A 23,147-nucleotide genomic window follows, 5' to 3' on the forward strand; every position below is an offset into this window, starting at 1 on the left:
ATGATGATCCCGTGCCAATTCGCTTTGGCTGGTGATCTATTTCTGACTGCCTAACTCAAGGGCTGATTGTGAGCATACAGGTAGGCGGTCAAAGAATATATATTACGTCGTTACAAATCCTTAACCACAGTTGGCAACACGCCAGAATTGGCATCCACCCATTTAACCCATTTACCTCATTGACGCTTCATATTTTGGTCCCTCGAACTCGGTTGTGCTTTCATGCCGTCAACTTAATCCTCGCTCCAGTTGTTCCGCTCGATCACGGCCGATGGCACGACTCTAGGACCCGATTCATTCTCTTGTACACTCCCGTAACCCGGTGATGGCCTCTCTGGACGCTCAGGGGTAGTCTCTTCCTCCTCGATTACATCTCTCTCCCTGTCGATCAGTAAAGGGCGGCGGCCATCGCGATGCTGTTCTGATTGTCCATGGTCATGGTATCGCCAGTTACCCAACCAGCTGGAATCCTTTTTGGCTAGGAGGAGTCCTAGTATCTTGACTCTACATCAGTAGATGAACCTTAGGAACCTAGAAGTTCGGTTTCAACATACCTGGATCAGCCCAACACCGAGTACGACAGAGAAGTCCAACAATGATAGTGTCTGCAAGGCTCCTGACCAAGGTTCACGGCAGGGACTTGTTCTTCCATATGTTTCGGCACAGCTGCTGGGCGCTGTATTTGGAAAAGGATAAGCTCGGTCTCGGATTGAGTTCAACCCGCAGCAGTCAAACGCATCCTGAATACGTCTTATGCTGCTTGCATCATGAGCACGAAACATATCCATCCACTTTTTATCGAGCATGCATCCCGTCATTTCTGATGGCACTACGCGCTCTAGAAGTAATGTTGCCAGGATGGTGGTGATAAGAGCTTGAAGAACCTGGACAATCAAAGGAGCTAGCTTGGTTATGCCGCTAGAAGACGACTTGGTAGTACGGCTGATACTAGGATAGAAAGCTGTGTTAAGAAACCCCAGAATCGGGAGAATCAGTGTAAGAATCGACAGGGTTGGCGAGATAGCGAGTGAGAGGTTCGAACTGCGGACGTGCACGATTCTATACAAGAGTCAGACCTCACCTACTAACCTGACTTGACTGAGGCTCACATTGCTATTATGAGCAGCACAAGGCTGAGCTAAGGGACTTGGTCAGTCATAGATTATTAAAGTCCCGGTGTGCTCAATGATTGCCCTACCATCAAGTATAGAACTGTGGGGTGGATCATGTTGTTGTTCCTCGTACTCAAGTAGCTAAATTCAAGGCGGAAGATGCAAATTAGTATGGAATTGAAAAGAAGGATTTACAGGATGATGTTTCTTTTAACCGTCTAATCAATGACGAAGGCCTTCCCCGCCTTCATGCGGGAGGCCTACCGGGGAGGTGGTTGCCCAGAAATGATGGACGGATGTCTCTCTTATCTTACCTGCTAAGCCTGAACATGATGTGTCACGAATTCTAGTCTTATTTAAGTCAGTTGCATACATATACAGTGCTTGATTGCTTTGCCTTTTGACTCTACTAAGGGATGTTTCACCTACAGATGAGGTATATTGTGTTGCACAAAGGGAGATATTTCAGCACAACTAGCTCTGTAGTACATATAGCATTTGCAAAATAAATAAATTTACACTCCCACATATGAGACAGATTTCATGCCCGTTTTCCACTGAGATTGTTATGACTGCCAAAGCGAATGTGAAATCTCGCGAGGTTGGGCTTGCGAAAGAATGCATCAGTATCATATAATGTAGACAAAAGAGACGTAAGAGGAGATTGATTCATTGGTTTCTTGTTATGAAGGAACATAGAAAGGACATAAAAAGGATGTGAAAAACATGAAAGAAGGTCCGAACTGACGGAGATAGCTCATGATACAAGCTCAGATGTTAGTAATACCCGCCATTACTTGGAAGACTAAGATCAATGCTATTTGGCATCATTGCTGCTTTGTAGTCGAATTGTTGGTATGCTGCATCGTCTCCCAGAGACGTGGCCGAGCTGTCACTGGCTTGGTATGCGTCTGAGGAGTCCGTGGACTCATTCATATCAAACGTTTCCGAGTTATTCAGCATGGCCCCGTCGTCTATGGCTTGAAAGTCGAAAGGTTCTCCTCCCAAGTCTTCTGGGGCAAATGAATAACAGTCCAAGCAGGAGTAAAGCCCAAAATCGTCAGCTGCTGTGGACGTCTCCTCTGGGCTGAGTCCTGGGAAAGGAAGCTTATCTGCAATTATGCGTGGCAGCTCTTGCAGACGTTCCATGACAGTCACCTTCATTTGGGGTTCCCAGTCGTTGAATGCATCTTCTACTACCATGGCGACTTGGTGTTCAATTGCTGGCTTTGCCTTGATCCAGTAGTCACGCCATTCCTCAGGGTTTTCGACCTTGACGGCTGACGCCCGAGTGGTTGAGAGTGAAGGATCATAATCTTGGGATGACTCAGTCTTTGTATATTTTAGGGTGTTTGGGGAACAGATCTTGTAACTTACAAGGTGAAGGAATGTCAGGAGAATCAGGCTTGACATCAAATAGAGCACAATACCACTCCCTCCACTTCTCAACGGGGTTCATCCTCACTCTTGTTTTCAGTTTCTTTGCTTGGTCCTCGTCGTAGCCATCCAGAAGATTTCGCTTCAGGCTGCTTGTCTCTTTCACTGGGCACGGCGTCGTCATCCGTTGATGCTCCTTTAGATCTTTCTCATCGTCAAACCTGCGAAGGCATCGATTGCATTGATGTGGAGACAGACTATGTCTTCGCTCGAGATGTTCCCTAGATACCACTGTCAGTCAGTTGCCTAGTTAAGGGGTAAGTTGACTCACTTTACTCGGCCGATTTCAAGCCACCCCGGGCCACAGCATGTTCTCTCAGTTCCGAATCTCTTAGGGTCTCTTTGATGGTAAGGACAAGCAAACCGAGGGCGAGAGTCGTCCTTTGTGGTTTTTGTCCTCTTGTTATCCTTCTTTCTACGGAACTTGTCGTCTCCTTCGTCCTCATTCTCACTTTCGTCTCTGCCACTCTGACCTTTGGATCTCTTTTGGCCAGCTGACTGGGGTATGTGTCTTCCTGACTGAAAAGGACGCGAACTATGTGATCCGGAAGTATGCTCACACTCTTCCTCGAGTGCTTCCAGTCTTCTTTCAACACATTCCGAGATTGCAGCCATCAAATTATCAACGATATTCTGTTTACGCCGTCTCAGTTCTTTGTTGATGCAGTAGTCCAGGTAGGCCGCCGACGGGTTCGTGGGCTCGACGTCGGATTGACTGTGATCGGCGGCTTGCACTTCAACGCTGTGAGGAAAGGGCACGTTGAGAAGCTTTTCACACTTTTCTATGGCCTCGCGACGGATTCTTGCAGCGAGTGAATTGTCTTGACCGCGCCTTTTGTCGCGTCAGTGGCCTCATCATGAAGATGGGCTTTGATATGACAATGACTTACTGAGCGCCAGGCGAACCTCGACGGCCCTGACCGCTCTCCTGGTCGTTGCTGGCCCGGGGTTTAGTTGATTCACCACTTGAAGGATTCTGGAGGCACAGTCAGTACATGCCCAACAGTTTGAAGTGAGAGTGTGTGGTACTTGTTGAGAGTGGTGACTCTGAGTGTGTTCGGGTGATGCGGAAGACCTCTTGTTTCTAGCTACAAAGATTTGTTCTTCCGAATCTTGCTGAGGCATATCCGATCGCTGGTAAACCAGACGACGGTGTTGAATCAAGGAGGAGAAGTTGAATTGATGGCAGAGTTTTGTGAACCGTTTCTTTCCTGCAAGGTATCGGTTTGCGAAGGCGTAGCGTTTGTGTTGCAAGGAGAATTGACTTGCTTTGTCCACCACAGAGGGCATTATCAAAAGTTGGCTGATTGATTCATTTGCATATTTAGTTCTAGCTCAGTTGATGCGTGACTTTGTTGTTGCAAATAAACAGTGTCCAGAAGGGCTTTGAATGGAATTTTGCCTGATTTTGAAGATAAAGTGTCTCAAAACAATCTTCATGGAACAAAAGTCTGGCGGGCACAAAGACGGGGATTGTGACGTTTAAATAGTTGGTGAGAGCCTCACGATAGTCCTTTCACATTCAATCTCCCGCAATTGCGAACTCCGCAAAGCCGGGTGTGGCTTCTCCGAGTGAGATCGCACACTGATAGGACTCATCTGGAGCTGGAATCATATTGGATGACAATCATTCAGAAGCTTCGTGAATGGCCAGGAGGAGTGATCTCGCGGGCACCAGTGGGCTATTGAGTACCTCAACTCTCATGCAGGTAAGTCGAGTATGTGTGTCATGTTACATGTATGACTTACTCGTCAACACATCAGATCAATTCAACGAATCGAAAGCCTCAATTTGGCGTCAGTTGTAAACAAGACGATGCCGTTTTGGGTTTCTTCAGCGCCTATCAATATGCTGCAGCAGGTGAGGCGACAGCATAATGGTTCGCAAGCTTCCACAAAGCAATTCGAGTGGTTGTTCATGACGCGACCCCCGCGCTGAAATGCAACTATCAAGTGAACACTGCAGATAACAAAGCATGTCAGATGCACAGCGGTTTGGTCTATTTGGGACACCGAATCTTGAATGCCTCGAACGGAGGAAATCCGAGTACCACGTATCGGCTTCAAAGGTGAGTATGTACTTCGCAAGGATTTCGACGGGTCTCCTCGAGAGGTATTGTGTTTTTGGAATCTCTAATTTCTGGTGCTCCCGGCTGAAGCTATAAGCCAGGAGAAAAGTGGTCGACGAAAGCGTCGTGCTGAGCATGAACAATGTCCTCAGAGTCCGCCAACAACAACGTGTCATCAGTAGACTTATCATTGAGTTTCGCCTGTTCTTCCGCTAATCATTTCTTGACCTTTGAGAAGTCAACATACGATCACCCCTCTGAGTCGGATCCAGGCCACGGTCGATGCACTCGCAGGTGACTGCCTCCGGGGTCTTCTTTCGAGGATGTTAAATTTTGGCCGTTATGTGAAGTATGTCGGAAGTATGGAGCTGGACTGGATTGGAGACCCTTTTCTGAACATGTCATTCATCACGATACAGGCGTACTTTTCTGTGGTTGAATCAAGTAGGGACCAGCCCTGGCTCCAGTCATTGACTGTAACAGAAGTGACAATGCCTTCATGATGAGGACGTCCCACAATAAGGTTCCTTTCCTCATACCGTCTTGAAGCATAGCTTTGATCAATGAAGCCAACGATTTCACTAGTAACCCTATAGTTGCGGTTGCGAGGATATCAAGTGAGTATTCTTCCTCCAAGAGGTCAACGAAAGTGAATTCTGGTAGTAAATGGTCAGTGAAATCAAGTAGAGTAGAATATATATGTTGATTGACTCACCTATTCTGATCGCTTCATGTTGATTAATGATCAAATCTTTGTACCGGAATTTGAGATTCTTCTGGACGAGTGACAGACCGACAGGCACATATTAATGCTGAGTGGCACCATCATCGCCTTGTCCTTTCACTTTTCCAGATGTGTATCGAATGAAAAGCGCCAGGTCATGGCAGGTTGGTGTGTCTGTCAGCCTGAACTGGTTAGCGAAATACAAACTTGTGACGATAGAGCTCACTCTTGTTTCAAACTCTGTTTGCGAAAAGTGCCGAACCTTTCACACGAGAAGTCTTTCTGATTATCAGATCCGGAAACTCCAGTAAGAGGAACCATTTTAGCAATGTCGCTCTCATATCGAGCTAGGTCCTCGGTTGTCGTTTTACTGGCGCCTTCAGAAGTAGTTTTTCGCTTCTGGGATACAGAGCTAGGATATTCTGGCGTAACATGATCACGATTGGAATGACCGTTGCCTGTGAAGACCTGCATCATGGCCCAAATGAGTGGTGCCAGGGACGATCAAGGTGGAGGAGTGAGTGTGAGGTGAGGATGATAGAGAAGGGTGCGAGATGGATGATGAAACGAGAAGAAGTTTGATGGGGAGAGAAAAGAGGAGAGAAATTGATGGAAGCCATGAGAAAACAAAGCTTGAGGCAGGCTCATCTCCTTGGAAGGAAGGAAGAGCCGCTTGGCGGAGAGAATAAGATACGGGCACCTGAAGGAAGCCATGACACGAAACTTTTGGGTCAAGTGCATAGGTAGGTTGTTGTTGAAAGGCATAAAGGTAAGGGAGGGAACCTGGCATAGTCCAGGATTTGAAAGGTAGGTACGGACACCATATGCCGAATGTGTCAAATAATCAAAGGTGCAGGTCTTTGCTTATTCGAGGTACCTGGTATGATAGACGAGGAAGATGTTTGAGTTGTACTTCAGTGAAAATAAGCTCTTCAAGGCCGCAGAAGCCCCCCTTTCGGGTTGATTGGTGAGTTGGTAAGTCAATAGACGCTCTTTAAGGCCGCGCATGCCCCCTTACGGTAGATAAGTTTGGTAAGTCAATAAACGCTCTTCTAGGCCGCGAAAGCCCCCCCTCTGGGTTGGTTGATTGATTTGTAAGTCAAAACATGTTCTTTATAATTGCGCGTGTCTATCATAGAATTAGCGCTTGCTCATGTAGTCAATAGAAGATGCGTACCTTAACGTCGGTGCCTCGAGGTGACTGCATACTGCATGGTCGTGAATGACAGCAAAAGCCGCCATTGAAATGTCTGTTAAAAGTCTCAAGCCGAATCTGTCACGATGGAAGTGGACCAAGAGACCAGCATGTGCCAGAGCGTTGGTGATTCCAACTCGGGCGCAAGATGGCCAAGTCGCAGGTGACAGGATGCAAATGACGACCCTCCGTAACATAGCGCTGAGGGCACATTCACTCCAGTGGACGGATTACCACTGCGCGTTTCCCATCCAGTGACGAATTTGGGCTCGCTGTTGCCGAAAGCCCATGCAACTCCAGAAGGGCTGATTCGTTTGGATGAGCCAGGGAAGTCGTAGAAAGAGGAACGAACTTACATATTGCTCAGGTAGATGGCGATGGCCTAGTAGGCGAGCCTCGGCCAGAGGCCATAGCCGAAAGAGGGTTATGAGCTCACTCACTGAAGATTTTGTCGAACGACGAAGTGTGAAGAAATAAAAATGATGAGGGTAAATAAAATTTTGACGATGGGAGGGGAGAGATAAGTGAGGAAGTGAAGGAGAGAAAGAAGGGTAGTTAAGTGGGGGCGTGATTCAGTGAAGCAAGCATCGCCAGTGCCAGCAAGTGCCAGCAGGCGCTGGTAGATATTGTCTAAGGTACCTGGTAGGTAGGTACTAAGTACGATGGATAATAGGTATTTCAAGAGACAATAAGGGTAGTGGCTAGGAGAGACTCCAGTCCATTGTTGATTACTTGATGGGTGGATATGTGTGAATATCTAAGGCAGGTAAGTAAGGTAGTTAGTCTCTGAGGCTTTCTCTATAGATACCAACGGGACATATTTGACTCACAAGATAATACTAACGAATGAATAGCTAGCAGGTAAGTCAATAGGTCGCTCTTCAAGGCCGCGGGAAACCCCCCCCCCCCCCCCCCCCCTCGGGGGTAGATGAGATGGTCGGCAAGTCACAATACGCTCTCCGCTGTCGATCATCCCTTTCTCGCTGTGGTTTGGTCTAAGTTTTGTAGTCTCGGTGAGCCTGTTCAATCTGTAAGGCCGACAAGCCAAGATTGGATTTGGTCGTGAACAACAATGAAATAATAAGTTAGGCTGCCTAGAGTTTTTTCGAGAAGACTGGGCAGTTTATGGTCATGTCCGAGGACCATAGTGGTGATAGTAAAAATTTCAGGAGGTAAGAGACTACTAGAGCAAAAGAGAATTTTAGGTTACCTACAGTTGACCTGATAATTGAGTGCTTGGGACAGCCCCTTGCCAAGTACCTACCCAACCTTCCTGTGGCCACCTAACTACCTGATATTCAGTTTCTGGCATTACTCAAGCTTGCCATCACTTTGGATAGGGCGAACCAACTTCCCAAAGTGCCCGGGGACTGGCTCACATCCAACTCGCCCTCGCAGGATTTAAAGAAATTGCCTTGTAATACTGCGATTGCCGTCCATGGTCACCAACGGATGCTTTTTGCTTACATATATGACAATGGTAGGGCTGCGAGCAATGAGGGTCGTGAAGGGGAGGAGATCGATGTGGCCACGAAGGATATCATGAACCGAGGGGTTTTGTTGATCCTGCCGCTCTTGCTGGTTGAAAGCCTGCGTTGTAGTATTCCGCTTCCCGCTGTTGGGCATAGAGATCGTGGCGGCTGGGTACCTCGCTGATATCGTGGTGGTCTTCGGCAAGTCCGTATACCGGGCTTTGTTGCAGTCGCAGAACCTAGGCAATACGGAGTATTTGGAGCAGATGGTAACGTTTACCAGGTCTTGCGGCCACGAGAACCTCGATCCTTATACGTTTAACTTCTGTATCGCCATAGGTATTGACTCGGTCTTAGACACCCTTGGTCCCGCCCTCACACCAGACGCCCCTCGATAATAATATTCGAGTAAAATGCCTTAGGTAGGTAGTGCTGCTTGATTTACAGTACTCCTTTTCCCCTGTAGTTGCACTTGGCAGTCCTCCAACATGATCTTCTGCCCGTTCACTAATATATACGCATTAGGTCACTCCGCCGTACTAACTAAATCAACCAAGGCATTGATGACCGAACTGTATGAGTGAGTAAAGTATTTATACTTGGGTTTTCTTTGAGCCATGGAAGGGACGTTGAATAAGTTACATAAGCTTGTATGGTCTGTCGACCTCGTTTAGGATCCTCCACTATACTCCGTATAAGCTATGATTTCCACGTTTACCCTGTTTCTGGTCCGAGAATCCATCAGTTGTCGACAAACACAGTGAAACTGGATCTCTGCCCTTGTCGACTTTATGCTCCATGGCAGGCATGGCCATTTGAATCGGCATTTGGTTCGATACCTAAAGGTAGGGAAGATAGTCAATCAGTCTCCACGCTTCTGCTCCCCTGACGGGCCCGTAACAGAGTTCTTTGAATTCTCCCGTCAGGTTAAGGCAAGCTGTATCCTAAGAAATGAGGATACTTAGACAATTTTAGGATAATTTAGGATTTTTATGAAGAACTTAGGTTATCTTTAGAGTACCTAGGTTATTTGAACACCACACTAATTCAATTAACGTCTTCCTGGCGTGCCTGGATGGGATTTCATTGAGATCACGCCGCCGAGAATAACGAGTATCGGCCACGACCAGGCTCCTTAGAGGTACCTATAGCCAGGACAGTGGGAGACGCTAAAAGACAGTGCCCGTTCCTGAATACGCAGGTACCTAACGTAGTAGTCCCCCATCCCAATTTCACGCTCCGCTTATTACCTTATTATCTTGGGTTCAGCTGGAAGCCCAAGCTCGACGCGTAAAAGTGCGCGGGCCTACACAAACGTCATAGTTCGGCAGTCGTTGCTTTTACCTTCTTTTCTTTGCTTTGCCTTGGCTGGCATTTTAAAGCTTCCAGCAATTTCTTCCGAGGTTCTCAACTTAATTTCCTTCAGAAGAGATGTCAGGTTGGTCTTGGTCGCCTAGACAGGCCATGCTACAAATGAGCCAGCCAGAGATGAATCACCAACCGCGTCCTACTATTCCGCCACAGAGCCTACCAAGCATGCCAGCTCTCAACCTACCTCATCCACCTGCTCCAAACCCAGCCCTGCCTGTCTATAACCATCAGCCTGTCTATAGCAAGCCTGGTCCTTTACCTGTTTCCAACAACCCTGTGCCCCCTCCTATTCCTGTTCCTGTTCCTGGTCCCATCCCCAATAACTCAACTTCTCCTGCCTACTACAACCCACCACCACCATTTGTTCCGCACTCATCCGGGGCTCAAGCACCAGGCGGTCCACCTCCACTTGTGAATACCTCATCCATGGCAAGAGGAAACCCTTCTGGAGCACCGCCAATCCCTGCTCCAGCTCCAGCTGCGACAACCACAAGCTCTAGGAAGCGCAAGTCCGATGTTGGTCCCGACAACGTCCAAGAGAATCTTTTCCCAGACAATGTGCCGGATATAGACAGCGAAGATGAACGTCTAGCTCTTCATGACTCAGACACTTGCAACGCCATTCGTCGTAAGATTCGTAACTGGATCGATTCAGGCGCTCAAAAAGTTGGCGAGTTTCAGAAAACCATTGGAGTTAGTGGTAAATCCTACAATAGCTTCATGAACCGAACTGGCACATGGGATGGCGAGAACACCGGTACGTACATCAAAGCCCATCTTTTCTTCAAAAAGCGCGAGCTTCAGGGGCTCCCCCTCAAAGCCAACAAACCCAAGAAAGCAAAGACAGCCGCTTCCGCCAAGGCCCTCGAAGAAATTCTTGATGTGAGCAACGTGGACCCCCTTCCTGGTAAGGCAGACGGAACAGTTCCCGTTTACGACACCTGCGACGAGATCCGCAAGAAGATTCGGCCTATCTTAGCCAAGGAGGGAATGACTCAAGCAGCTTTCATCCGCGCTCTCAATAAGAACCTGCCTGAAGGAAAAAGCGTATCCCCGGCCAATATGCGGTACTTCATGGGCCGAAAGGGAGTCCGCGATGGCAATACCAACATCACCTTCTATGCAGCTTATGTTTTCTTCGAAAAGAAGCGTATTCAGGCTGGCAAGCCCAAGACTCAATTCCGCCAAAAGATGGAGAAGGCATGGGGCAACAAAGGTTTTGATATTGAGCATGGGGCCAACCAACAGTACACTTGTTTTGCTGGTGAAGAGCCAGTAGTGGATGAGTTTGGCAAAATTGACTTTGTTGTGACAGGACGACGGAGGTGAGAAAGACGCACGTGCTTGTGAAAAGAAGAGGGGGAAACCTAAGCGGAGGGGATATTTCAAGCATGTTGGTGTTTTCTGATACCATAGCATTTGAGCTGATTTGGATGTGTCATCTACATGAACAAATGTCTGAATAGCAAAGAGTATAGCAAAAGGGCGTGTCTGACGGGTTTGGTCCTAATCTATATCTAGCAAAGGAAAAGCATTGTCACCCATGGCCTCCTCAATTCTCTTCATAATTGCCAGTACCTTCTCCTCTTCTAACCGGCGGCCAACTACTTGAACACCTACGGGTAACCCATGCATGGCGTTCGCATCATACAGTTTGTATGCGCCCTGCGCAATGCCGTTGAGACTATTGAGGCTAAAGTCTCCTGGCAATTGATCCCGCATCTTGTCGACATGTGTCACGGGCAAGACGCCAGCGGTATAGTCGAGCTGTCCCAGGTCAGCTTTGTTATGTTAGCTCCCCTTATTGATGAACGTACCAGGTTGAACAAGAAGGTGTAGCCACAGCTGCTACATGCATCATGCATGCCCCTATGAGGAACAGCTGGAGTAGCATTGGGAGGGGTGATCAAGCAGTCAATACCGGAGTGTTCCCACCACTCAAACCACTTCCTCTTGTAAAGCTCGCGCTTGGCATTGAGTTGCCAGATCTCGTATCCAGATTGAGGATGCCAGTTCCGCAAGAGTCCAGCCCATATGGCGTCTCCTCGAACATACTTGACCCAAAGGTAGTGCAAGTACTTGACTGGTCGAGGAAGGCTGAAATAGAAGCTCATTTGGGCAGCACCTCGATCGTTCCACTCTCCCCAACGAAAGAAGGATTTGACAGTCTGGAGGCCGTCGCTGCAGAGAAGGATTGAGGCTAGACATAGAGCTTCATAAGGGGAAGGGGGATCAATCTCCACGATCTCGTGGCCTGCGTGTCGTAGAGCAGATTCGGTCATTTCTAATGCTCTTCGGCAAGCGGGACTGGGATCCACGACGCCGTCTGTTCGAAGGATTCCGACTCGCAAGTTCCTCTTCTCGGAGAACTCTTTCTCAATATCGGTTCTCCAAGGTAATGGATGACAAGAATAGTCATAAGTCCAAGGTTTCATCTGGATGATCGATCGAGTGAAATAGGTCAGATCGTTGAGCGTACGCGCCATGGGACTATACACTGCAGGAACACCATCCTGCCCTGGCATGCTTGTTACCACCCCTGTCTTGAGCCATCTTCCTGTTGAGCATTTGAGTGCATAGCAGCCAGAGAAGTGAGCTGGGCAGCGAACACTTCCAGCAACATCACTTCCAATTCCAATTCGGCCTCCCAATGCCAGCAAGGCACCTTCACCTCCTGTTGAACCACCAGCGGTGTAGATTTTGTTGTATGGATTCGATGTCTCGCCCCATATGTCATTAGTTGACTCGAAACTCAGGAGTGTGATGGGGACATTGGTCTTGACATACGGAACAGCCCCAGCGTCTTTGAGTATTCTGACAGTATTTCCATCGTGTGCAAGGGGCTTCCCCGCATGTGTGCTCATACCTACAGTGCTGTCGTATCCTTCCACTTCAACCGTGTCTTTCAGGCTGACAGGTATGCCAGCTAGAGGCCCTTTGAGGTTGAGGGAGCCATCTATGAGCCATTGCTCAGCCGAAGAAAGCATGATTTCTGTTACACAGTTCGTTCTTTCGTGTGCCCTGAGGGCAACCTTGCCATATGCATGAAGAATATCTGAAGCCTTACTTGAATCTTTTTGGACAGCTTGGACTAATTCTTCAATTGGCGTATTCACAATCTCTCGGTCCAGGACAGTGAAAGGAGCATGATATGATGCCAGTCTCTTGATGCGAGATGTTCGTTCTTCTTGCTTGAACTGGCTTCAATAGTATTAGCAAGATATGTTATTCGAGTAAGCACTCTTGTGTTATATGGAGAGATTGGCAATCTTGAAGGGGCCCTACCAAGCTCGACGATGTCGCAGGTAGTCTAAGAGCACCATTATGGTCACAGTCCGTTCGAGGGACTGAACAATCAGTTGCGGTAAAGTTTTTAGCCAAATTAATTAAAGAATAAAAGGAGAGTTCTATGTCAATAGAGACGAGCTCAGTGGTATAGCAGTGTTACAAGGACGAAATATGGTCACGAGACAGAACAATAGATAGCACTCTTTAGTGAGCTTCCTGATGGAAGGACCCGCTGATAACCGGTCAAAATCCCCGCATCAACTCCACTGCTATTATCTTCAGTCTGGGGAATTAGCACCAACAAGTGGAACTCTATCGGAATACAAAGGAAAGGCGGTCGATGAAGAGACGTTTTTCGAGAATTGATGTATTCTTGAGAATGAAATATCGTCTTTGAATCTGAGTTGAAGAAAAAATCTTGTGTTTATTATTTTAGCTCTTCTGTTCTTTCGAAGTTTGTGTGGTTACATTGCATAACTACAAGCGGTTGATAGGAGTTGCACCTCCGAAGCCTGCGGAGCCCATCACATAGACTAGATAGTAACTTGCAGCTCTCTCATTTGATATTGGATATTCTCCACCACTAGGCGTAACAAGACAGGAAACGTGACTGTTGTTTGTCGATGCAAGAAATAATTGGAATGTGCTGTGATGTTAGTCTTATCCCGGTTGTGAAAGTTCATGATGTCATTGACACACAACCTTGGTCCTTACATGAATAGACGCTCATAGAGAGTTTCTCCTAACGAAATTATGTCAAGTCAACTCACTCATGAACCTTGTATTCAGTGTCGACATTCAAGGAGGCCAACTGTAGGCATGTAGGTCGACGAGATGATTGGACTTGTAAGATCAAGGTTTGAGCTGACCTGAGAGTTCACAATTAGAGATGTGGAACTGGGTCATTACTTGACCTTATTTGATAATTCTGAGGAGCAAACTTTATATATCAAAGTAACATTATGATTCCTGAAGAGCCTAGGCTCTCTCATAAAGTCTTCTGGGGGGGTAGACTACTAGCCTGGCAATATAGCCTTTGTATATGCTTATGATACATCTTGTTTGCTGTCTCGTGATAAGTCCCGGGATAATTTTCGCAAATATTTTGCTAAAGCCTTTGGTGATAATGAAAAGGCAATATTGGCACGGCAAACATTCATACTGTTGCATCCTGTATTCTAAGATTAGACACATGAATACGAGCCTTGATAGGGATGTTCCTTGGCTACACAACTAACAAAATAGAAAGAAGAAAGTCGATAGTCAACAAGAATATAGTGTCTATTCCATTTCGCCAATTCACTCACAAGAACCTTCAATCCTAGTATGATCTACCTTCGTCTAGATACCCGACCTCGGGTAAGTTACGACCGGAGGACTAAGCCCCGTGCTCCGGCGCGGAGATCGGATGGCCCGTGCGCGGAAAAGAGGTTGGGTATCAGAAGCTTTTGTACCTAGTTCTCCACTAGCATGAAGGTCACCGTCATATGAGAAGAGCCTGTAACAATCTTTTCTCTTTCACCAACCACCACCATGTCGGTCGATCCGCAGCAGCTGTTGGACACGGTAAGACATGCGGCTCTTATCCCTCAAGACATTTTACTTATTCTGCTGTAGCTCTCGAGCCAGGTTCGCCAATACGCCGACGTTGCTTCCGAGTTCATTGATAAGAATGTCGACCGCGCCGCTGTAGTCGTCAGAGAGACTCTGTCCACCTCGGAATGGGTGCCAGAGTCTGTCAGGCCTAAGCCTGCGGTGAAAGAAGTGGTGGCGGTCGTTTCTTTGGGGCGCTTCGAAAGGCTCCAAAACTGGATTGCCGAGCACAAAATTTTGACTGGAATGATTGTCTTGACCTGCGGAACCGTCGTTTATAAAGGATACTATGAAAGTCGCTCAATGAGAAAGACAAGACGAGCGAGAAGGGCACGAAATGGCGGGCGTACCGATGTCGTCGTTATCGCCGGGTCTCCATCTCTTCCTTTGACAAGGTCTTTGTCTTTGGACATGGAGAGACGGGGTTTCATCGTCTTCATCGTTTGCAACGCCGCTGAGGACGAGTCCATGGTCCAGGCTATGAAGCGACCCGATGTTCGACCTCTGAGCATTGATACCACTGACGTGAGTTTGCCGTATGGGCTTTCGTGTGAGTATACTGACATTTCCCTAGCCTCCTAATGCTGGCTCTGCCATCGAACATTTTGCCCACTTCCTCCAGTCACCTCAAGCTCCTGGCCCTGGAATGAAGCCCAACCAGCTCACTCTGAAATCCGTTATCCTGATCCCGAGCCTCCACTACCAGACTTCTCCTATCGCGACCATCCCACCATCCAGCTTTGCCGACCTTTTCAATACCCACCTCCTCCAGCCCATCCTTACAATCCAGGCTTTCCTACCACTACTCACATCCCGCTTGAACCCCATCGGAGAAAAATGGATTCCTCCCAAGGTTCTTGTCTTTACTCCCTCTATCATTTCCTCTATCAACCCTCCATTTCATGCGCCTGAGGCTACCGTTTGCTCGGCCCTGTCCGCTTTCACGGAAGTCCTCACCGCCGAACTTAGGCCCCTCGATATTCCGGTGACCCACATGCAGCTCGGCACGTTCGACTTCTCCAGTTTCGTCCCGACTCGTGGCGGTCCCAACCAAGGCCTCGTCACCGCAGGAAACCCTGAGTCTCCTCTTGTCTGGCCTGAGGGCGCCCGACACGTGTATGCTCGAAACTTTGTCGCACAAACTAGCTCTGCTATCTCCGGAGGTCGCATCCGCGGACTGAAGGGAAGCTCGCTTCGACGCCTCCACAACTCTGTTTTCGATGTGATTGATGGTTCTATCACTGCTGACACCGTACGAGTCGGCCTCGGTGCCAGCGTGTACGGCTTCGTCGGACGATGGGCTCCCCGAGGCCTCGTCTCATGGATGATGGGCATCCGCCGAGTTGACGAGCTCTCCACATGGAAGACAAGCTCATATGAAGGTTCAGAAAGCAGTGATGAGGATGATGAGAGCGAGAAGGGCGAAGGAGAATCAAGCGAGTTCGTCGCCGTCCCATCAGACGCTAACGTCTGGCATGCTGACAACGAGGGAGCTATGTGGACTCCCCAGGCATCTGAGACCGCTTGAGCGATGAAGATTGAAATTTATGCTGGATATCCGATGTGAATTGGATCTGCATGACACGCATTATGATGGGAAATGTAAAACGTTCGATTTTGTTACATATAGACGCCGTCACGACTCCAACTCTTGAATGATTTTTTAACACTGTGGCCGTTGGAAAAATACAAATCCAGTTGCCTTACTTTCGACCATTGCTTTGAGGTTCACAGTTACAATGAAATTATTGACATGAGAATCTCGTGGGTATCATCGCCAACTGAGTAAAAGTACAACAAGTAAATATGTGACTTAGTGACCTCTTCCGCGGTAACGGCCTCTTCCTCGCCATTTGCCTCGACCACCATGACTGCCATGACCTCCTCTGTGTCTGCCTCCATCATCGCGATCTCTATCTCTCTGTTGGTCGCGTGACCTGTCCATATCATCCTGCGCAGAATCCATCCGCATGTCGTCGTCTTTCTTCTCCTCTGACTTGAGGGTTGGCTTCTCCAGGTCCTTTGACCACTTGGGGTGGGCGCCTTCCTTGCATTCAGGTCCATCAGGACAGAAACCCGCCAGGTAAAACACACAGAGCTTCCTACGCACGTGCTTCTTTGAACAGTTTGGTCCGAGGGGGCAGAACCCCATATCGTAGTGAGGGCAGGGTGGCAGCCGACTTTGGGGATCGATGTGCAGGTATAGGCATTCGTCACCGTTCGAGCAATACCCGTTTCGCATGAAGAAATTACACTCTGGCATCTTTCGAAGGTTGTACTCGTGGAGGAACTCGCAATGCTCGCCCTTCTTGCACAGGCCACGCAACCAATGTTTACACACGAGTGAGTTGAGACCACCACTCGGCTGCGACGTCTTGGAATCGGAGACGTGACGTTCGGGGCATCGTGTGCCGTTGGGGCAGTGACCCGACTGGAAGGCTTTGCATATTGGCCGGTCGGGAGACAGACCGACCTGGTACGTTTGTCGAAGAAATGGCGAGAAGCGGAAGTTGTAGGGCGTGGCAGAGTGGTTGAGGATGGCGGCGGCAGGAGATTCGACGGCGCCGGGCATGGTGTGCGAGAATGGCGCAGGCTGATCGCCTACAGAGGACGGAGCTGTTGATTTATTTCTAGTAATTTTCTTTCAATATTCCGCGTCAGGTGGTTGTGGATGCTGTTTAATGCGCGCTGCAATAGTTGCTCTGTTGATGTCAAGGTCAAGATTTAGGCCGAAGCTTTGGTCGCTAACATTTTCCAGAGCTGCAGGTACAGACTATGTACAGTGCGGCGATCGAGGTTTGTCAGCGGCGAGAATCGCCGCTAACCCAACGTCACTCCACACAAGCTTCCATTGCTTGAACTTGAGCTTCACTATCCTCACACGCCATCTTTAAGGGATTGTTTGTTTCATGAGGCAGCGTCGTATTATTTTAACTGTGATCTATCTCTTCCAATAGGGACATGAAGGAAAGGAAGCGTTGACTTCTGTGGTAAACTGTTGTCATCGCTATTGCAAGTGCTTTAGCAAGACACAGCAGGAACCAGGCGCCTCCTCATATGCTGTCCATGAAAGTCATCCAGCCTCAGCAACCACAAACTTCGAGAGAAATCACGAATCAAAACCAAGACTCGCTACGGAGCTTTGGTCCCCATACTTCTGGCCATAAACGATACGACAATTCATGTATCGATGACCTTTATCCTCCCTGAGGCTCTTATAAGCCTGAGAGGCCATCTCTTTTCGCTCTTCTTCTGGTATCCCTAGGGCTATCAACGGCTTGACAGCCATCGAACCGATCAGATCCATGATGTTGGCTTCCATCAACTTCCCCAAGTCCTTCATTCCTTCATCCTGTGGCCAGCATGAGATAGGCACCTTCTCACTCACCGCCTGAACTCGAGTGAAGCCAGCGGCTATGAGACTTTTCCGAACGTCTTTCTTGCCAAAGTTGGTACACCCGTATTTCCGTATCCCCTGAGCGCATGTGTCGAAGAAAACTCGCAATGGATCGTCTTTCTGCATGGTGCCATCATCGCAGCGAACTGTGTAGTCAAAATCTTGAAACTCGATCCATCCGCCCTCCTTCAGATGTCTTCCCTTTATTAGCTGGGCATCACATATTAGGCATTCAACTCACTCGTGGGCATTAGCAACCATTGCGTCCAAGTCAAGAAGAAATCCGACCATTCCCCTGAGATGAACCATGTCAAAGTCCTTGCCGCTGGCCCAGTAGGGGTCCTCGCAGTCTTCAACAAACATGGATGCATTCGGAGGCATTGATTTAGGTTGGATGGGTGATAGATCGGTTCCTATCACGCTGGTCTGGTCATACTCATCTGCCACTAGATCTTGTTAGAAAAGTAGCTGGAATATTTCCATACTAGCTCACCGTCCATCACCCATGCCCCTACAAACAGTAAGTACAAAACAGCCAACAGTGCATTTGGCACTCACCGTTTCCTGTCCCGAGATCGATTATCTTCTTCGCGTCTTTGTCAACTTCGGATAGAAAGAGTTTGCCATCCTGCATCAACCACGTGGTTAGCTGTTGCTTCGACTCTAGTTACTGTTGCCCAATAATCTTGACATACCAGAAGTTGCTGCATCAGGAAATGCTCAGCTAGCTCGCGACACTGCTCGCCCTCGTCATTGGGGAGCGGATATCTGCCAGCCAAATAGGCGTGATAGCGTCGGCCATGAGAGTGCTCATAGTCGAATATGCTGGCTGCTAATGAAGTGCAACAGCTTGAATCATCGTCTTGTTGCAAGCATTCAGAACGAGCATCGTCAAACACAAGCTCATATTCATCCGTGTCTTGGTCCGTTGGGGTGTATATCGTTTCGATACCCGGCTCGGAAATGATCGAGAAAGAGTGACTATCAGTCTCTGGCATCTTGGCAGTGAACTTGTACAAGGAACTTGAAAGGAAGACAACACAGCTATACAAAATAGGGACTCGGCACTGTTTATCATCTGTTGGGACGCTCTACGAAGGTTGCGCCACATTGAATCATCTCTGTGAAACCAGCCAAGTACACAAGGGATGGGCATTTCTGGCTTCAGTATTATCAATATATGCGGGAGGTCATCTGCACGGTTGCTACCGTGATGGTGACCCCTCTTTCTGGCAGGACTTCATCTCTTAACATTGGTGAGATAGGCCTCATGTGGTATGTTTCGCTACAGCCTACGTGCTTGTGCGGGTTGTTGGTGATAAGCTATGCGGATGGCGCATAACGACAATATGCGATTCGACTGTTGGTCCGGATTGCGAAGAAGGGGGGGCCAACTATGTTTGTTTGCTTCCCATGGGGCGCCGTGCCGAAGTGAGGCGAAGAGATCCCTCAATGAACTTAAAACCGAAACAAAATTCAAGTCAGTTGGTCATACTACATTTCATCGATGGTTAGTTGGAAAAGGAAGTTGATTGTGGTCATGATATCTGTGCTTTGTTGAAGACGCAAACAATGGTCAACACTATCGTTTGGCAGATCTCAAACCGGCATTGGTTAATCAAGTAGGACTCGACATGGATGTACGGGCTGTCTCTCTCGTCGCTTACTGTTGGGCAAGGTTGCCTTACACATGTCCGAAGGAGTCTTGTCCGCCCCCAGCTCTCCACCATATTGCCGATCACTTGTTGGTCTCACACATTGAACCAACACTTGCTTTTTCGCTCTCACTGACAAGTATCCGCGTCAGCCATTGATGTTTCTACACTAGCCACCAGGGATTACCTTTGGGTATCGCACAATACTCACTTAGCCAGAAGGCACCACAGATACGCCAATGCATCTCAAATGAAGATATGTCCATACACATGCGTTTCTTGGCTCTATTTCAAGTGCCAAACAGTCAGACTTGCATTGCCCGATACTATATTGGGAGAGAGTTCATATGCCCACTCAACACCGTGTCTAGGTCAGCGATCAATACCATGACTTATTGGTAGGTCAATCTAACAGATCTTATGCCATGTTATTGAAGCGGAAGCTAATCCATAGGTAATACAGATATGCCTCGAGCAAGTCCAGTCAAAGAACATTCAGACAACCAGCTATATGGACGGAATGACTTCTGGTGCCTTTCTCAGGTCAATCGAATTCAGCAGCCTCTAGGGACCTGAAGTTCTAGGATTGTCTATGCCACTATGGCTGTATGTACAAATCGTTGAAGTCGACAGGGCCATCGTTGAATTCCATTTTAGAGCACAGCGGCTTCTAGAAGCGGCGCTAACATTCATCCCCGTCCCGGAAGGACTCTGGTAGGCTATCAACTCCAAATCCCCAGACTGTCACTGTTGTGCGCAAGTGCTTGCTAGCCTTCAGGTACCTTAATCAATGGCTTGCCTCAATTTGACTTGCAACGGCACCTATTCATGCATATACATCCATGTGATGGCAGATTCAGGTTGTCGAGCTTGCCTCAGCCTCGAAGCTGGGGATTGATGCATTGGCGAGACTAAAATCATTCGGAATTGTCACTGCTAGAGACGGTAAAAGCACCCGGCCCTGGCTCAACTGTATCAGACAAGGACGGGCAAGCTAACAGTGGAAGTCAGAGTGTTTGGCCCACTGAATATTGCGCCCAAATCTCATCGTCATCCCCTGGGCCTGGCGGTTTTAATTATGGAACCAATCTCACCATCTGTGGTAGCGCGTTCCAAACGTCCGTCGACCTTCCAGAAGTTTGATGGCAGGGCGAATCCATGGAGCCGCACGGTTGTTGAACACGCTTATCGGGAAGTTGTGTTACTTTATGACTCGGCGCTTCTCGTACAACCCTCGCCCAAAGATGCTGTACCTGGATTGTCCCGGTCGCCAAAATGGACGTTGCGACATCAAGAACAATGCTGCGTGCGTGCTTCCTGGCTGAGACAGTTTCATCCCTTGGGCAATGCTGTTCCCAAGCAGAGCGGCGAGCTCGCCTTGATCCTGCAGCGATTGATTGGAAGCCGAGCCCTGTTCAGTATTGCCTTTTGTTTGCCCGAGGCATATGACACCTCGGATCGCATCGCGGCTCATCTTGAGAACATGACAACGCCTCGCTATGCTGTTTTTAGGTATTGGAGACGTGTCTCATTTGCGGGCCTGCATGTCAACGTGTTTCACCTTCGCAAATCATGGCAGGGCCATTTAATGGCTCGGAGAGGCCGCAACGTCAATGCTTCACTTCATCATACCCATTTCCCTTAGCAAAGATGGAAGCTCAGCTCATCTCGTGGTTGGAAACATCTACCTACTGGACAGCCCCAACAGCTCAGGGTCTTGTACGGACCGCGCTCGAAGAGGAAAAGAGTATTCCTCGCCCCGGATCTCCAACTCCATTCGAAGTTGGGTTGCCAAGCCAAGCATCCGTCATTTCATGAGGCACATATTACACCTTCTTAACAAGGCCCGAATTGGCGTGGTCAAAGCATTGAAAAGTCGGGCTAACAACAAACGAGGGCAATTTCACGGTCTCCCAAGAAGCCACAGCTTCCTCAGCTCTGACAGCCAGCAACGCTCTTGTGTTTCTTCCAATGCCTCCCCGCAATTATGTCATGTATCATGGTTCTACCGAATCCAGGACCCTCCGTAATTTGGATGCTAGTCCCTGCCCTCCGGGCATCACCTAGATGGCCGACCCTCTATTAGCTGGCTGCGACTGGTGTTGAGTATTATATAGCCTTGATCCTTCTCTGTCGCAGTCAGTCATGACTCTCACCGGCAGTCTCTGGTGCCTAACGTTGTTGACCGACACATCAGCTCCTAATTCTTCCAAGATCTTGACACCAGTTAGTCCATCTAGACTCTTGCAGGTCGGGTTATTAAACAACACTCACGGTCATATTGATTTTCCTCTAATTTTCGGCACTTGCATTGTCCATTTTCTTTCAAATTCACTCGGTCTCTCAAATCACTAATCATGAGCTCGTCGCGCAAGTCGCGGATTGCTTCGAGCATGTCCAATGTCATGTTCACAAATGCGGTATACTTCCCCAACTACCGGATATACCAGGGAGACACTCCAGGAATGCTCAACTACAGTTGTATCAACCACGTTTACTATGCTTACGCCAGTGTTTCAGCCGACGGCGGTGTTTTCGTAAGTTCTACGGAGTATTCACGACGTATTTCAAACGTCTCGGCAATCGGGGGTACTGACTCGGAATCTGAATCTAGCTGAGTGATGAGTGGGCGGATGCTGGTGCACCTGTTGACGGTGTACAAGGAGGGCTAGGGTCTCTTATGCACCTCAAGCAGAAGCATCCCCATCTTCGAGTTGTTCTGTCAATCGGGGGCGGCAACTCCTCGGAGATTTTCCCCCTGGTGGCATCTAGCACTCTATTGCGCGACAATTTTGCTAGATCAGCTAAGGGGCTTGTTGAAGCATCTGGCCTGGATGGAATCGACAGTAGGTACCGCCTCAAACAAATCTTCAGTTCTAATGATGAAGCTAACAAGATGATTTCAAGTTGCATGGGAATACCCTTGCGATGTCCAACAAGGCTACGACTTTCTTGCACTTCTAGCAGCTGTCCGCATTCATCTACCAGAGGAGCATTATATACTCACTGCTGCACTTCCTGCAGCCAAGTCCATCTTGCAGTTCCTTGATCTAATGGAGATCGCCGAATACCTGGACTTTATCAACTTGATGGCCTACGATTTCTTTGGTTCGTGGACTCCAAAGGCTGGGCATCACGCTCAACTCTATGCTATAGATAAAGAAGAAACATCAGCTTCTTCAGGGGTTTCTTATCTCATGTCCAAGGGATTTCCGCCTAAGAAGATTCTGCTTGGTATTCCAACTTTTGGACGAAGTTTCCTTCACTGCACAGGAGCAGGACACAAATACAAGGGCGTCGGCGGCGCGGAAGATGGCACGTTTGAGTACAATCAACTACCACGCAAGGGATGCAAAGAGGTTGTCGACAAACGCCATGTTGCAGCACACTGCACGGGGGCAGACGGTGGATTTGTGACGTACGACAACCCGGATACTGTTAAGATCAAGGCTGGTTTCTGCAAGCAAAAGGGACTAGGGGTGAGTAGCCTAATCATGGGTGCGAGGGCCGCGGTGTCGTGCATTCATGTCTTGCACAAGAACACCGCAACTCCATCACTTTCTGCCCAATTTCGTCACTGGATCGCTAACAATGTTTTCACAGGGTCTGTTTTACTGGAACGGTCCTGCTGATTCCAAGGACAAGTCCAGGAGCTTGGTTGCGGCAGGCTTCCGCGCTCTTCATTCGTCCTGATGAGTCTTACCGCTCCTTTGACCGCATCTTTCATTTTGCATATATGGGAGTGATACGGCGTTTATTTTTCAGTAGATGGGCATATACAGGTGTTGTCTGATCATATTCGGTTCAATCTTCTTTGTTGGATTCATGGAAAAG

At 48.3% G+C, this 23,147-nt stretch overlaps 10 protein-coding genes across 10 annotated transcripts; 4 read left to right on the forward strand and 6 right to left on the reverse strand.

Annotated features, from left to right (window-relative positions):
• Positions 1-233: 233 nt before the first annotated feature.
• Positions 234-1,228, reverse strand: FPRO_01505 (uncharacterized protein; the record flags this gene model as incomplete). The annotated part of the gene is made up of 4 exons (XM_031230728.1): positions 234-497; positions 555-1,059; positions 1,110-1,138; positions 1,199-1,228. 4 exons carry the CDS (start codon positions 1,226-1,228, stop codon positions 234-236), a joined length of 828 nt encoding a protein of 275 aa, XP_031074968.1.
• A 661-nt stretch (positions 1,229-1,889) lies between these two features.
• On the reverse strand, positions 1,890-3,839 carry FPRO_01504 (uncharacterized protein; the record flags this gene model as incomplete). The annotated part of the gene is made up of 5 exons (XM_031230739.1): positions 1,890-2,428; positions 2,490-2,770; positions 2,821-3,381; positions 3,440-3,525; positions 3,579-3,839. 5 exons carry the CDS (start codon positions 3,837-3,839, stop codon positions 1,890-1,892), a joined length of 1,728 nt encoding a protein of 575 aa, XP_031074969.1.
• A 1,585-nt stretch (positions 3,840-5,424) lies between these two features.
• On the reverse strand, positions 5,425-5,816 carry FPRO_01503 (uncharacterized protein; the record flags this gene model as incomplete). Its single annotated transcript, XM_031230750.1, has 2 exons — positions 5,425-5,524; positions 5,569-5,816. The coding sequence occupies 2 exons, from the start codon at positions 5,814-5,816 to the stop codon at positions 5,425-5,427; spliced, it is 348 nt and encodes a 115-aa protein (XP_031074970.1).
• Positions 5,817-7,282: 1,466 nt separating this feature from the next.
• On the forward strand, positions 7,283-8,193 carry FPRO_01502 (uncharacterized protein; the record flags this gene model as incomplete). Its single annotated transcript, XM_031230761.1, has 4 exons — positions 7,283-7,303; positions 7,392-7,398; positions 7,546-7,550; positions 7,840-8,193. 4 exons carry the CDS (start codon positions 7,283-7,285, stop codon positions 8,191-8,193), a joined length of 387 nt encoding a protein of 128 aa, XP_031074971.1.
• A 1,247-nt stretch (positions 8,194-9,440) lies between these two features.
• Positions 9,441-10,709, forward strand: FPRO_01501 (uncharacterized protein; the record flags this gene model as incomplete). Its single annotated transcript, XM_031230772.1, has 2 exons — positions 9,441-9,621; positions 9,643-10,709. The coding sequence occupies 2 exons, from the start codon at positions 9,441-9,443 to the stop codon at positions 10,707-10,709; spliced, it is 1,248 nt and encodes a 415-aa protein (XP_031074972.1).
• Positions 10,710-10,886: 177 nt separating this feature from the next.
• FPRO_01500 (uncharacterized protein) lies at positions 10,887-12,703 on the reverse strand (the record flags this gene model as incomplete). The annotated part of the gene is made up of 3 exons (XM_031230783.1): positions 10,887-11,147; positions 11,198-12,581; positions 12,666-12,703. 3 exons carry the CDS (start codon positions 12,701-12,703, stop codon positions 10,887-10,889), a joined length of 1,683 nt encoding a protein of 560 aa, XP_031074973.1.
• A 1,498-nt stretch (positions 12,704-14,201) lies between these two features.
• Positions 14,202-15,789, forward strand: FPRO_01499 (uncharacterized protein; the record flags this gene model as incomplete). The annotated part of the gene is made up of 3 exons (XM_031230794.1): positions 14,202-14,234; positions 14,286-14,786; positions 14,836-15,789. 3 exons carry the CDS (start codon positions 14,202-14,204, stop codon positions 15,787-15,789), a joined length of 1,488 nt encoding a protein of 495 aa, XP_031074974.1.
• A 285-nt stretch (positions 15,790-16,074) lies between these two features.
• Positions 16,075-16,833, reverse strand: FPRO_01498 (putative protein of the 3` processing complex; the record flags this gene model as incomplete). Its single annotated transcript, XM_031230805.1, has 1 exon — positions 16,075-16,833. One exon carries the CDS (start codon positions 16,831-16,833, stop codon positions 16,075-16,077), a length of 759 nt encoding a protein of 252 aa, XP_031074975.1.
• A 537-nt stretch (positions 16,834-17,370) lies between these two features.
• On the reverse strand, positions 17,371-18,656 carry FPRO_01497 (uncharacterized protein; the record flags this gene model as incomplete). Its single annotated transcript, XM_031230817.1, has 5 exons — positions 17,371-17,854; positions 17,900-18,104; positions 18,152-18,169; positions 18,217-18,286; positions 18,354-18,656. 5 exons carry the CDS (start codon positions 18,654-18,656, stop codon positions 17,371-17,373), a joined length of 1,080 nt encoding a protein of 359 aa, XP_031074976.1.
• Positions 18,657-21,670: 3,014 nt separating this feature from the next.
• On the forward strand, positions 21,671-23,006 carry FPRO_01496 (uncharacterized protein; the record flags this gene model as incomplete). Its single annotated transcript, XM_031230828.1, has 4 exons — positions 21,671-21,850; positions 21,928-22,159; positions 22,221-22,792; positions 22,917-23,006. 4 exons carry the CDS (start codon positions 21,671-21,673, stop codon positions 23,004-23,006), a joined length of 1,074 nt encoding a protein of 357 aa, XP_031074977.1.
• Positions 23,007-23,147: the final 141 nt, after the last annotated feature.

The sequence above is a fragment of the Fusarium proliferatum genome (assembly GCF_900067095.1).
Source record: "Fusarium proliferatum ET1 genome assembly, contig: FPRO_scaffold001, whole genome shotgun sequence".
Lineage (NCBI taxonomy): Eukaryota > Fungi > Ascomycota > Sordariomycetes > Hypocreales > Nectriaceae > Fusarium > Fusarium proliferatum.